Here is a 15,897-nt window from a genome sequence, read left to right as displayed (position 1 = left end):
GACAACAAAATTATCCAATTGTGAATATTAAATGTAGTTGTCCCAAAGCAAAAATCCGATTAGAGAAGCTTTCAATTTTAAAGTCATACCTGCAATCTATGCTTATGGAGTTGCTTAGAAACTTGTTGTCTATTCGTGGTTCTTCTAAAGTGTTGAGTCACCTTACGATGTCAATCTGGGAATTTCTTATCATCCATTTAAATTATTTTTGCATTTTCAATGTGAAAATACTGTGAATTCTATAAGCAGTGGTGTCCTTTACAACTAAAATTTTATTTCTTTATCTTTAAAAAAAAAAATGTAATCAACTCTTATCCTTGAGTGGCGTTTAACTTTGGCAATGTATTTATCCGAGCTATAACCTAGAGACTTCCTTACGCTCATCTACGTTGGAGTTCATGGCTTCATTCAAAACTTTCTTACGTTGAAGGTCCTCCTTAGCTCATTCTATGCTAACAGTATTTTACTCTGCCACCGCCCAGGTTAGTTTATCTAATGTCTGCTTCTTCTCCTTCGCCTTATCTAGAGCAAGGCACTGGGCGTATTTAATGAAGAAGTCTCTAACTTTTGTTTACATCCTAACCCACAACCTACTCTCAGTAACCGTTTCCACCAAGTTTTTCTGGAGAAGAATCACTACCTATATCCAGAAGTCTTTTCTCCGTCAAGGAAGTATTGAACTTCCAGTAGCCAGCTAGTTTAGTGGGTGAGGTAGTCATTGACGATTAGCCATTCTATTAAACTAACCTGGGTGCCTGACATTGCCCAGGTGTTTGGAGGTGTGTGTTGAGCAAAAAGCAAAAAACAGTACTAGTAGGCCGGCAGGCTCGAACCCGTACTACGAAGGAGGAAAAGAACGTAAAAAAAAAAAGTGACATGTTTGCTGTTGTGTCCATCATCAAACCAGAAGTGACGTAAGTTTAAAATTAAGGCTAGACAATCAAAAAGAGGGGATGACTTTCAAAAATATCGTCGAAAAAGCGATCCCTCCCTGTAGAAAAGTGCCCGGTTGAAGGTAAAGGAATTAATGTTTTTAGCTAATTTTTCGATATTTGTCATCCAAAGGGTCGAGCTTCAAAATGATACAGATCTCGTGAAACTCCGTCACCTCTGTCAAAAGTTTTAGCCAGACATACAGATATACATACATACATACATACATTTAAGTAGACAGGTAAAATTTATATTATAGATGCCCACCTTAGTTTTCTTTAAATGTATCAATAACACCATTGATGGTGTGGAGTTTATTTTTTTGTACAACAAAATGATAAATGATTTTTTTTTTTTTTTAAATGTGGAAGGAAACAAGGCAAGTATGAAATGCGAGATCCGAGGCTTCTTCGTTTCTCCTGGATTGTTGATTACTCTCATTTCCACCCACAGCACTTTAGTCGTGATACTTTTTTTCCATGATTGGTTGGTACCTCTCAATCTATGAATAATAAAAGGACAAATTTTCTGCTTGTATATAATGTTTTAGTATATAGTCGGAATAAGAACGAAAATCGAAAGTCACAAAATGGATTTCCGTTTAAAAAGCAATTCGTATTTGGATTCATCAGGTTACTGTTCTCATCTTCAGTGTGAATTTCACAACGTTTCGGTTTATTTAACCTCTGACCGTCTTCAGATGTATCAGGAATTTCAACCGGAACCCTTTATTTACTTCATGGGGGTAGCGTGCTCTTGTTCTGTCTGCCATGACTGGATAGAGATCCGAAGTAATTCACAATTGTATTTTTCAGTTGCCCACACTGAGTATTGAAACCTTCAACCTTCAGGAGAATATCACTTTTTACAATTGATTTTTCCAAGTACTCCAACTACTGCGCCACGGATCCTTGCGGACAATTCTAGTATGAATATTAAGAGCCTTAAAACTTTTATTTCTATTTCCTAATTCCCAAGTTCAACAGAAACATTCAACAAGATACACCTGAAGAAGGTCGGAGGTTACATCAACCAAAACGTGAAAATCATACTTAAAATGAAAACAGTAATCCAATGAATCCAAATAATACAAATAACCAATCCTCATCTAAAAAATTCAGAAATATTAAAAAGCAACGTTACCTACTTAATGGTCATGTCACAATTAGTAACATATTGCTACATTATTACATGAAACACATAATTTCACGATCAATTGATCAGCCATTATTATTTTTGAAATGTAACTTAAACAAGGGAAATAACTCATAGTTTGGAATCTGTTTATTATTTAAGTATAACTTTCAATTTGAAAACTATTTTCATTAATAATTAATTTTCGACTTTATCATTTTTTTTTGTAATTTTTTTTTGTAATTTTTTTATCATTTTTTTTTGTAATTTTTTGGATATTGTAATTTTGACATGACAATTAAGTAGATATTGTTTTAATTGCAATTCAGTTTTTCGATTTTCATTCTTATTCCGAACAAGCACCAATTTTTTCATCTTGACTTGTGGCGAATCATATGAGTAACAGCCCACTTAATTCTCACACTTTGGAAATCCGTGTCCACTTTGCCCTAAATCAAAGCCAAGGATGTAAGTTCTCTGCTTTTTATAAGAATTACATTTTTTTTTTTTTTTTGTAATTCAGAAAAAGTGTTAAAAGGTGTTAAAAAAAAAACAGGACTTGGGTGTCATCAGTCAGAAGCGAAACCAAAAGTAAAAGTTTGTAAGCAAAAAAAAAAAAAAAATGGCGCATACTGAGCGCAAACTCACATAACTGAAGTTAGTAAACAAATGCTCTTATCGATGTGCCCACAATTATGCAGATGCTATAATGTTGCAAATTCACCTATTTAAAATGAAAGAATATGTCAATGATTTGCTTGTAAATCGCGTCGAAAGCCAGGTTTTTATTTGACCCCTTTCTAACAAAACTATATTTCTACACAAAATTTTGTACGATTTTTTCCAATTCTTCGATATTTTTTGTCTGAGAAATCGCTCTTTCTAACGATGCCACATTCATATGGTTGAGAAAAGTTTTTAGCAGACGTACAAATGCACACACACACGTACACAGACGTTTGATCTTTAGGGGAAGATAAAATCGCTAGAGCTTCATGTGCTTATTTTTTCCCCCTCATTTCGTTCAATTTTCTTTTTCTTTCTTCTCACTTTATCTTTCTTTCTTTTTTCCTGTTTTTTTTTCTCTTTTTCTCTCTCTGACACGTTTTTTCTTGCTCTGCTTTGCTTTTTATTCACTCTCTTTGTTGATGCTGATTTTACCATGCTTCAAACGCTTCATGATTAGAGGAGGTAGAAGACTTTTGTTTCATCTATGAAAGTCTTCCTGTATTCTATAAAATATATCAGTCAATACTGGCAATATGAAAAGGAAAGGTATTATAGATTAAAACCCTTTGTTAAATTACGCCCTCCCCCTTAAAAATGAGATTCTATTTTCTTAGGCGATTACGAGTGAGCATATTAGCTGCTTAGGTTGCAAAATTTTGGCCATTGGCTATTCATATGCCTTCAGAGCTGAATGAGTAGGAAGTACTTGGCTTTTATATGAAAAATTTTACTTTCGGGTCAGAATTATATTTGATTGGAATTTTTATTTTATCAATGTCTTTTTTCGATATATATATGTGTGTGTGTGTATTTTAATGTATATCCTCCTTCTCCCCCATTTATTTATCTTATTTCCCTTGGGCAAGAGTCTGATTTTTTTCAAACAATCTGTAACCTCAGTCTCCAAATTTGGTGATCTTGAGGATTTATTCCATTCAAATTTTACCATGGAAAATCCTTATTGATGGTTTGCATCTAACTCTTCCCTCCATTCTTACATCTAAAGTTTATGTGTGAAACTTCACTAAAAGAGTTCATCACTTTAATATCAATACAAAATATTTTGATTTTCTTTTTTTTTTTTTTTTTTGAATTATCACTTTCATCTATGATCTAGTGATCTTATCTGCCAATCTACATTTAGCAAAGTCAAATTGTTATAATAATTGAAAATAGAGCTCAGCTTACCAATTGAAACTTATCCTGATTTTCTAACGCTATTACAATCTGCACAGTACACACTCCAGATTTGGAAGATCTTTAGGCCCCACCTTCTATTTATAAATTACAGATTACAGAGTAGTAGACTCCAATCTTCTCGAAATTGATCTTTTGTACAAATTACAATTCTATAAATTCTATATCGGGTATTGGTCAACAGAAAGTGGTCAATAATGCACAATTTATAAATTGTACTGACACACACAATGAAAAATGGATCATGTATTATAATAAAGATAAGTTTTGTTTTGTATCGGTCTTCCTAGATAAAATTCAGTAAAATTGTGTCAGCACATCAATTAGATGTGCAACTGATGGTGCAGTGTCTGCATATTTGGTATTAGTCAATAGATAGTGTTCAATCCTGATGCATGACAACGTTTGATCAAATGGCTAAGAACCAAGTGTAGTATCTGTTCTGATGCTTGGTACAATGAAGGAAGAATTCCTTCTAGACTGAAGCAGTTTTTATTTTTGTTCCAATTAATTAGTTGAATCTGATAATATGGGCTGGGATCATCTGTAACTTTTGTATCAAACTCGGAATGCATCAACAGCGAAAGACATGACCTGAACATAGCCAGACAAAGACAGAGTACCACGCATTTGACAGAGCAAAGCCTGTTAAGCACATTGGAAACGAGAGTCGGATTCTTTCTTTGTTTTTGTTTTTTTGTGACTGTTTCCATACAATGTGTGGATCCTGAATGTTGACATGTAACGACTGTTAAGACTATGTGAAATACTAAAACACTGACTAAATACCATTTCATCTAATCCCTGTCTTTTTATAAACATAATATCTTCTTCAGATAGTGTAGCGAAGAGAATGCTTGACACTTTACTGCCAAATTGTACTTTCAAGTCACCTTTAAAAAAAAACACCTGTATAGGAAAGATTTCTTACTCTTATGGCTTGTCAACTCATCTGGTCTTCAAAGTACAGGTGTATGCATGGGTTAAACATTTTGGTGATTTTTTGTTCTTTGTCCTCTTCCCTTGAGTCAAGAAGTACATAAATTCATAATTTAAGAAATTATTTATTGCATAAAAAGATTCTGAAGGTAAAGGGTTAAAGCTTCTATTGCTATGGGAACTGATGCTCATCTGTACCTGTTTCATATTAATATAAATTTATTCAGATATATTTTCGTTTTATTTTGGGAAGTTGAAATTGTCTCCACATTAAAAACCGCCCTTGTGTCTAATTTTGCCTTTGCAAGTAAGTAGGAACTAATTTGGGCTATGCACTTCTGCGTCACCCATTTTATTCACTAAACCTCTCACCTACTGATTACAGTAACTGTCTGCATGATGCTCACTCCAAATTTGTGAGATTTAATATGCCCCACCCTGAATATGTTGGTTTTGATTACATACCTCTGAGTAACAATTGTCATGAAAAGAATTCTTCATTCTTGTAGCGTTTAATATTTTACATTTTTTTTTTTTTTGCCGATGTTACATAATGGATGGATAGCCTTATGTCGGATAGCGATTATATCAGCTAGTGTTAATCTTGACAAAGGGTTGAACTAAGTATAAAACAAAGTGAAACAAAGTTTGTGAAATAAACGAGTCCCCATGAAGCATAAACAGAAAGGGATGTTGTGATATTAAAGAGGTTAGAGTAGAGTAAAACAAAGATGTAAGGATATGATGCATAAAGTCATGGATATCAAGGTTGACACTTTTAAAAACGGAGCTTTGAGACCAGTCTGTGTATGGGTGTGGTGAAAGATAAATCACCAATCATGCTGTAACTACTAATAGGAAAACTTTGATAATCACCAAGAGTGAAATGCTCTCATAAGATCTCTTTTTGCAATGTTCATCTCATCTATTCTTAATAAGATAGTTAAATAATTAATTAAAAGGATACTTATCTCTCTCTAATGTGCAAGTTTTTCCTCAAGAATAAACTTAATACAGTAGAACCCTGGGATATGACATTAAAAATTAGTAACAAAATACAGTACAGTATATAATACACATGTATATAATTAAATAATATTATAAATAACAACGTACGGCAGGGCAAATACCATAACCAGGGGCTGGAAAAACATTGTGTTCCATATCATAACGTGAAAAAACTGTATCCTAGGGTCACCGTATCCCCAGGTTGTACTGTACTAAACTCTTAATGAACGCCCTAGTTTCCTTTTCTGTACTTATTTAAAGAATATGAGAAATGAAACATTAGATTGGAAGCCCAATCATCTTTTCAAGAATGTTGTAATTGTGTGGAGAGGCATAGCAATAAGCGCCCATGTTTGGTTGGCTTGTGCCTGCCACAGGGAAGTGCTGGCATGCAAACCTGGAACCCTTCCGAGACCAGAATAATACAAATATGAAAATTTAGGTGCTGTTGAGAGTCCTATGTCGCATCATTTAAAAGAGAGATTTTTTTTTGTTTGAGATGACGCTTTTGCTTTTGGACGTTGCTTTCTTCGCGTGCATGTGAGTTTATTGTCAGTTGAGAGGTGGGGGGGGAGAAAAAGGTTGTTGCTGCTTACGTGGATAAGCGAATGTTTTGTCATCAGGAGAAAGAAAGACAAAAATCAAACTTGTGTGCATTTTTGTTCTCAACTCAAAAAAATTTGTGTGACTGAAATAGGAATTCCCTAAAAATTTTATTTGGCCACAAAAAACTGTAGACAATTTTTCAAAGATTAAACATCTGCCTTTTGTAAAGTTCACCGTTTTAATGAATTATAGATTTTCGTTTTATTTTTCATTTATTTACTATGTCCATCTTTATGTTAAATTTTTTTTTTTTTTTTTTTTTTTTTTTCAGAATCCCCTGGTGCTGCTGCACTAAAAATTTGCCGAATGGACAAATGTGGTGGATGCTGCATTGGTAACGAAGAAGTGTTTTTACTTTGTGAAAAAGTTCAAAAAGGTAATATTCTATGATGCTGAATAATAATTGATTTGAGTTCCTCCCTTTTCCCCTTTTTTTTTTTTCCATATTGACTCTTTCAAAACAAGGCATCTTTTTTTTTTATTTGCTTAAACTCATTAATGCCTAGCACCCAACTAGTTTACTTTATGCATTAAAACTTCTGACTGTAGCACCCAACTAGTTAGGTGCTATGCATAAATAGGTTAATTATCTCCCTTTATATTTTGTCTAGCATGGTTACCTGACATTGGCCAGGGCTCACGAACAACAAAATAGAAGAGTTAAACAACATATGCAACCTCTTTCTTTTAAAACTTCTCTCTATCCTCCTCCTCCTCCTCCTCCTCCTCCTTCATCTCTCTCTTTTTAGTTCTCTCTGTCGCCCTCTTCTTTCTCTCTCTCTCTCTCTCTCTCTCTCTCTCTCTCTCTCTCTCTCTCTCTCTCTCTCTCTCTCTCTCCACCCGAATAATCCAAATTATCAATCCTTATCTCAAAAATTCAGGAACAATATTATTCATATTTTGGAAGTTATTGGAATTTATCCTGTTATTAGCTGAGTAGTCTCAGTTCGCATCTCTCTCTCTTTCTCTTTCTCTCTCTCTCTTTCTCTCTCTCTCTCTCTCTCTCTCTCTCTCTCTCTCTCTCTCACACATACACACTTCTGTGGAAATATTTTTTATCCACTTATATTTCCTTTTTATATATATACCAATTCTTATTTAAGAAGCTCAATGTAATTAAAGAGCATATAATGAATGAATGACAAAAGTCTATATTCCAAATTTCATGATGTTAACCATCTTACAATTTATTCTTTTAATTCAGTTGACATTTACACTTCTTGACAGTATTTGTTTCGTAACACAAAATCATTCACTTAATGACTATTATATCAATCAGTGAATCTATTTTGCTCTTAACTTATGAATTGATAGTTGCTATTTCTTGTGATGAGTTAAGGGCAAAATAGATTCATTGATTGATATAATAATTAAGTGCATGATTTTGTGCTACAAAACAGATACTGTCCAGAAATGTAAATGTCAACTGAATTAAAGGAATAAATTGTAAGATGGTTAACATCATAAAATTTGGAATATAGACTCATGTCATATATTCATTATATATATATTTCTGTGGAAATATGTTTTTTCAATTATATTTCACCTTTTATTCATACCAATCCTTTATTTATGAAGCTCAATGTAATTACAGAGCATAGAACAAATAAATGGCAAAAGTCTATATTCCAAATTTCATGACGTTAATCAGCTTACAATTTATTCCTTTTAAATATGTTAGCAGTCACAATTCTTGACAGCAACTGTTTCGTAGCACAAAATCACTCATTTAATTATTATACAAAATATATTCAAAATTGAAAGGACAAAAATAAAAATCTAAGTTTATTTTAAAGTTTTTTTAATGTAGCCAAAAACTATTCCATTTACATTTTTCACTGCATTAGTTTTGTAACATGAAATTTTACTTTCTAATGAAAGCATTTGCGCACCCTCCCTCCATCATTCAACCACAAAAGTCCCCCAAGGCCTTAACATATTTAAATTTGAGTTCTGCACCATGCAAAACTGCTAAATAGACATACACAGAAAATTTTCCACAAATATGGTAAAATAGTCCCAAACATGGAGTGTTTTTTATTAGCCCTAAAAGAGCCCCTGGAGCACACCCAAGAGTTATCGTGAAGTATAAACAAAATTATATAGAAATCAGTTAGTTACAACTTTTCAGAAAGTTTTATAAAAATCCAAGACATAAATTTTTTTAATAAGCACAAAAGTGGGGGCAACCAGAGTTTTCCGAAAAGTACCCCCAGGGGTGGGGGGCAACCAGAGTTTTCCGAAAAGTACCCCCAGGGGTGGGGGGCAACCAGAGTTTTCCGAAAAGTACCCCCAGGGGTGGGGGGCAACCAGAGTTTTCCGAAAAGTCCATTGATTACTTTTTTACTTATATCATGTTTAATGTTTGTGCAAAATTTCAAAAGATTCCAAAGCGTAGTTATTGAGAAAAGTGCAGGCAGACGAACGGACAAGCGTGAATTTACAGGTCCACCCTCCTTTTGTCGGGGGGGGGGGCAAAAATGTTCAAAATGGTTTCTGGATAACCAAGGAAGACATTAACGGATCATGTAATTTTCCTATTTCAGATGATATAAAAGTTTATTTCATAGAACTGGACCAAGATCAACGTGTTGTTTGGAAACAAGAAGCCGATTTTGGACCCATGGACGTCCACAAACAAGTAAGCATATTAACCCTTTACTCATATTATTTGGATTGTTCAGACTACTATTCTCATCTACAATATAAATCTCACCTGTCTGTTTAAATGTATGTATGTATGTATGTTTGTTTGTATCTTAAATGTTATTTACACATTTCAGTAAATGTAACCTCTGACTGTCTCCAGGTGGCGCTTGTCAAGCTCATGAATCTTTCTGTCAAACTCTGGTAATCTTCACAGAATTTCAAACAGAACGCTTTACTTAATCTGTGGAAGTAGTATGTTCTCATTCCATCAGCCAGTTCTTAATAATTTGCAGTTGTGTTTTGAATATTGTCCACACTGAGGATTGAACCTTCAATTTCCAGAAGAGTTTAACTTACAACCGAATTTTACCAAGAACTTCATCCTCTATTCCAGAAGCATATTATTCCTTTATGTTACAAAATTAGTTCTACAAAGTTCAAATCCAATTGGATCTGCTATGGTTATTTAACAAGACATCTCTATGTATTGTTATAAACCTTGGTCTGCTGTTTTTAATAATTCTCCTAATTCTATAGAAGTTAGAAAACAAGTACAAGAAGATAAAATTATGTGATATAGATAGTGTAGTCGATATTCACAAAAGATAATTTAACTAAAATACTAAGTTTTTTTTTTTTTTTTTTTTTTTTTACAAATGCTCTCTTTTATTCTTTATTTTATAATGATAAAATCAATACTTCTAACTCTAATGCTACCAGATCAGGCTGTCTGAAGATACTTGTTTCCTGACTTTAAATGCACCAAACATTGATGCTATTGTTTTTTTTTTTTTTTTTTCCCTTTCCATTTGCAAAACTCAATCATGTTCTGCAAAAACAACAACTTCTCTCTATAAAACAATCAAACTAAACACAATGAATAAATATTTGAACATATAAAGAACTTGAAGCATAAAAACTTTTTTCACAAATTACTGGATTCGTCATTAAATAATCTGAAAAAAAAAAAAAAAACAGCCACAAAAAAAGTTATTTCATAGTAGGCTATATTTGTATTTTAAGTTCAAAATAGTTTCATTTGGTTTATAATATTAACCTTTCATACATACTGTTGTTCCACAACAATAAATAGAAATACTGTCATGAATTGTCATAGACTAGCGAGAAGACCTGACGTTGTCTGTGATTAAATGAGCATCAGCGACTGTTCCACACTGCGTAAGAACACTCCGAGATATATAAAGTACATTATTGTGAAATTTCATTAAACTCGACCCAGTCATTTTTAGAGTTCATAGTGAACAAACTCTCTTGCGTCCACATACACAGACACAAATAGAAATTTTTATTTAACCAATTCTTGTTTTTGTGAGCGTCAGGGACATCAAGAAATATGTTTTGCCTCCATTATCAAGTTAGATCAAGTGCATAGAATTTCTACAGAAAATAATGCATGAAAGGGTTGAATAATTCTTCAAGTTTTGTAGGATGTCACTATTGCAGATAGAAACGGTAACTCTGATTCTCCGTTTTTAGAATAGTTTTGGCAAACTCTCATTAACCATTTTCCAATTTTAGATGCTTTTATACTGTCGAAAAAAGGGAAGAACCCCTAGTTTTCCCTAGCTATTGTTAAAATAGCAACTTGTTCAATCACTTAGGAAATCATTTTCGATGGGTGTTTTCCAACATTAAATAACTAAAAAAAGTGTTGATCTCTCATTAAACAGATCGTCTAAACTTTTGAATTATTATATGCTGCCAATAAAACTGTACAACAGTGTGTATATATATATATATATATATATATATATATATATATATATATATATATATATATATTGATAGAAAAATTCCAATATCCCCCCCCCCCCATTCTGTTCTAAGTACCTGATTCCAAGGACCTGTGCTGCAGTAGGTAAAGTATTTGGTAAAATTAAGTAGAAAGTTCAATCCTCAGTGAGGGTGACACTCGATCCAAATAATACTTATTATCAACCTTCATATAAAAAATTCAGAAATATAATGTCTATGTCAGTCATAAAATAAACGTTCTTTCTTATTTTTCTTTCCAGTATGCAATCGTTTTTAGAACTCCGCAATATCGAAATATCAACATTAAAGACCCGGTAAAAGTATTAATCAAGCTGGAACGACCATCAGATGAAGAATGCAGTGAACCAAAAGCGTTTACGTATTTCCCTCAGAATCCAGGTGAGATTTTTTTTCTTTTTTTTTTTTACTGAGTCATTGCTTAATTAAGGTCCGAAGGCCACTGAAGGATAAGAATTAATAAAATGTTCAGAATTTTTTTATTTAAGTAAACGGTTCAACAAGAATTTGTTAGCACTGTACTTAAAAACAACCCTGTTGTAGTCAGCTGAGAAGCAGCTCTGTGGTATTGTGTTCCACAGATGGGAAGTTTTCAGAAAGAAACTTTGTTCATGGAAATTCTTTTTAGTTTTAGGTAAGGTTCAATCCTCACTACAAGTAATAATAACTAACAATAAAATAAAAATTTAAAAAAAATAGTAGTTTGCTTGAACCATTGCTGATAAGTATGTTGGTATTTATGAAGGATGATAGCAATGCAGAAAAAAATGTGATGGAGAAAGAGAGTATAAACAGAAATAGACAACCAAAGAGAATATGCCGGGTGTAAGGAGTTGAGTCTGTTCACATTACATTTAAACCTCTGCATGTTAATACAGCCAGGAAAGCAGAAAACAAAGAGGGAATTCCAATGTCTAGCAGTCTAAGGTAAGAAACTGTTAGAGTAGAAGACATTTTGGTATCTAGAGACCCCGACAGTGAAGGGGTGGGATTTTGCTGATGGGTTAGTTAAGGGTACGTACGTCAAAGGAGCACTAGTGTTATGAAACCATGTTCCATTAAAGTACTTGTAAAACAGTCTCAGATATGCAATATTGCTGTGATGGAACAGAGGTTGGAGCTTGGTTGATAGAGTGGGATGTATTGAATTTGAAATTCTTTTTTTTTTCTCTTTTTTTTTTTCTTTTTTAATCCTATCTAAGAGGCCGGACTAATAGTAGATGCACAAACCCAAATGTGGTAACAGTACTCCATGCATGGGCAAATGGTGGCTTTGTAAAGATATAGGATACTCTAGTGTGTGAGTTATTTTCTAGCATGGTAGAGGGAGCCCACCTTCCTTATAGCAGACTTGGCAATATCTTCAGTGTATTTGTTCCAATTCATGTTGTCAGTGAATGTTAAGCCGAGGAGTTTCAAAGATGAGCTCTCAGCTAGGATGTTGATTTGAATTTGTATTATTTGGATTTGGATGGAATTTCGAGCGGAACCCTAAATTTACTTCACGGTGGGTACTGTGCTCTTGTTCCATCAGGCATGACTGGATAGAGGTCCTAAGTAATTTGCAATTGTATTTTTTTTGTGAAAATCACACTCGAGATGAGAACAGTAGTCCAATGAATTCAAATAATATGATTAACCAATCCTCAGCTCAAAAATTCAGAAACGTTGACTTGAATGATTTAGAAACATCTCCTTATATAAGTTTAATGTTCATTATGTAGTTTCAATTCAGTTTTAGCCACATTATGTACAGATAAATTTATGGTGTCTCTGTGGGTTCTCTCTTGGTACTGACATAGACTAACATCTTTGTAGGTTTTCATGGAGAGGGTCTGTTATCAGACATTTATTTTCGTTCTGTAGAGGGCACCCTTTGTTTTTTCAACAATGAAATCAAAAATTTTTTTTTTACAAACTCTCAAGTTTACTTTTGATCAGGAAGCCAAGTTTCTTTCAGTTTTGTATACTGGAAAGCAACTTTTACTGGTTTTTACATTCGTTAGGACTTATTTTTTCCCACAAAACAAAAGCTGAATTTAATTAAGACCATTACCTATGGGGTCTTATTGATTTGTTCAATAACCAGGCTGGATGATGGAATTAAATTCCTTACTAAGACCCTCTGCAACAATGGCTACTCATTAGACACTGTTGAAGCTACTATCAAAACTAAACATTTTTATAAAGCTAAAACAGCATCTGTTGACAAGTGTCCTATTTACATTGACCTACTTCAGTTAGCTAACAGAAGTGACAGATTTACATTGACCTACTTCGGTTAGCTAACAGAAGTGACAGATTTACATTGACCTACTTCGGTTAGCTAACAGAAGTGACAGATTTACATTGACCTACTTCGGTTAGCTAACAGAAGTGACAGATTTACATTGACCTACTTCGGTTAGCTAACAGAAGTGACAGATTTCCTAATATCACTGTCTGTACAACAATGTTACTTTGCCTCTCATACACAAGTTGACATCAATTTCAAAACATGTTCTCCACCATCATAATAATTCTATTATGTATTTAACTGTAGTTGTTGTTAGTCCTACATTGGGAGGACATCACAAATATTAGACATCCGGGTCAAACAACATGTGCCTAAAAAATTTGCCATGCAAATTATTTACCAACAGGATGTTCTCAATAACATATACTTGTCTTCTATCACTAAACATCTTATAACTAACCATTCCTGTGTTTTTAATTTTAGCGTCGCCTTATTCTCCATTCTTAGTAAGTTTGCCCAAGATCTGAAGATTCTGGAAACATTAGGATTCTATACATTAAGTCTTTGCAACCTTCTCTTTCTAAGCAAAGAGGAAATCTTCTCAGACTTAATGTGGTTTCTATTTGATTTTTTTTTTTTTTTTTTAACCTTTTCCTTCATTATAACCTTCTTAGAATCATTATTTTTTTCTTAATTGTAATCCTAACCCTGACTTAGCTCTATTGAACAATTAGTTTTTTTTTTTAGTCATTTTTATTTTTTAATTAATCATGTTTAAAAATAAATGTCATATATATATATATATATATATATATATATATATATATATATTCACTGTTTTTGGGAAAGAATTCCAGCAAAGTGCTTGATTATAAAGAAAAAAATTTTAAATATACAGAAAAAAATGGCTACCAAGAGCCTGACATTATTTACCATTAACTGGTCCCCCGACGGTATCAATGTTTTTCTGAACTTCTGTACAGTTTTAAATATATATATATATATATATATATATATATATATATATATACACACACACACACACACACACACACTAGCAGGTTGACCCGTCATTCTTTTGGATTGAATGAGGATCAACAAATATTCCACCCTCCCATATTTTTATTGCCATCAAAATCGATGAAATCGCTCATTTTTCAATCAAATCGATTGATTGCTTGCTCTAATTAGAGACCCCTCCGCCCACAGTGTATTAGGAAGAAGCTTCACATGCCTCCCTGCAGTGAGAGTCCACGATACATTGTACTCTACATTGCACTGTAGAAAATCTACAGTTGATTTTATTTTTATAACATTATCTGTAAATAAGGGCTTCACTTAAAGTTTAAAATGCAAAAGTCAAGTATCATGGTTCAGTTGTGCACTAAATAGAGACATTCATTTCAAACGTGCCCCTGTCTTATAAATATTAATTATTATACTGTTGCTTTTACAAGCTGTGCCTTTCTGCTTGTATGATGATAAAACTTCTCAAATGCACTTGTAATGTTAGGTTGTATAAAAGTGTTAACTTTGGTCAAAATCTGAGTTCTTTCTTTAATCGGATTTTTTCAATTATTGATTTTTGATACTTATTAGGCGCATTCCAATACAAAACCTACATAAGAACACTTCAAGACATAAGTATCTTTATGTGAAATTTAAAAAAAATCGTCCCAGCCATTTCTGAGTTCATAGGGAATAAACTCGCGTGCGCACACACACACACACACACACACACAGACACATACACACACACACGTGTTGACAAGCTTTAATAAAAATGACTTCCCAACTAGTTTATCTTTCAGGGTTTTATTTATTCCTCTTTCCCTCAGTTCTATTTTTATCACTTCTTTCTATGTTTTCATTGTCCTTATCCCATAAACTGAACCTGCTACCTCAACTGCTCTCCTGTTCTTTACTTGTCTCCATATACCATCCAGATTTAATCTTTCTCAGGAAACATCAGCATATCTCACATTACACATGCATCATATCATTATCATATTTCTCTCCATGCAACACATGTCCTCAACCTCACTGACCAAGTGACTAATTGCCATATATCATTACCCTTGATTGGACATCTATTCTCTCTGTAAATTTTACATCTAAGAAGGCAGTGGCTAAATAGATCATGCTAAGGAAACACCAATCTTAATTACTGCTTCACGTTACTTAGTATTTGTTTTTGGGTACAAATCTGATACTGGACTCAAAACTGTACTTTGTGTGAGTATTAGTGATGGGACGATTTTAATATTTTTTTTGTTTGTTTAATTCTGATTCCAATGTTTTTGGGGTTTTTTTTTATATCTTATGTATATAGCTATGGAGTTTTTTTTTTCTTTTTTGTAATTTTCGGATTATCTTAAAATCTAATATGTGCATATATTTTTGCAAATGCAAAAATACACTTGTAAAGTGGGAGGGGAGGAGGATCTATAAATTTAAATTTTACTAATAGTTTAAAATCGATAAATGTTTATCATTTTATTATTTGTATACAAACAAAAAGAAAACAATCAAAATACTTTTTTTCTTTTTTTTTTCTTTTCTTTTTTTTTTTTTTTTTTCATAAATTTTTCTGAAATGATGCCCCCTCCCCAAAATGTTCTGATTTTTCCAATTCTTAGTCCCAATTAATCATTCCAACACTAGTGAGTATA

The 15,897-nt window shown here is 33.0% G+C and overlaps 1 protein-coding gene across 4 annotated transcripts in view; it reads left to right on the top strand.

Annotated features, from left to right (window-relative positions):
* Positions 1-15,897, top strand: part of LOC145293216 (nuclear factor NF-kappa-B p105 subunit-like) — a 204,977-nt gene that overhangs the window by 93,495 nt on the left and 95,585 nt on the right. For all 4 annotated transcript variants that reach the window (XM_080139755.1, XM_080139757.1, XM_080139756.1 and 1 more), the window contains exons 7-9: positions 6,818-6,922; positions 9,093-9,187; positions 11,232-11,370. In XM_080139755.1, coding sequence (XP_079995881.1) covers positions 6,818-6,922; positions 9,093-9,187; positions 11,232-11,370 — 339 coding nt within the window. The remainder of the gene's footprint in view (positions 1-6,817; positions 6,923-9,092; positions 9,188-11,231; positions 11,371-15,897) is intronic.

Source organism: Euprymna scolopes, chromosome 14, assembly GCF_053919585.1.
Source record: "Euprymna scolopes isolate OS-2025 chromosome 14, ASM5391958v1, whole genome shotgun sequence".
In the NCBI taxonomy this organism is placed as follows: domain Eukaryota; kingdom Metazoa; phylum Mollusca; class Cephalopoda; order Sepiida; family Sepiolidae; genus Euprymna; species Euprymna scolopes.
Note: the sequence above shows the minus strand (reverse complement) of the source record. Positions and strands in the feature narration are given on the sequence as shown.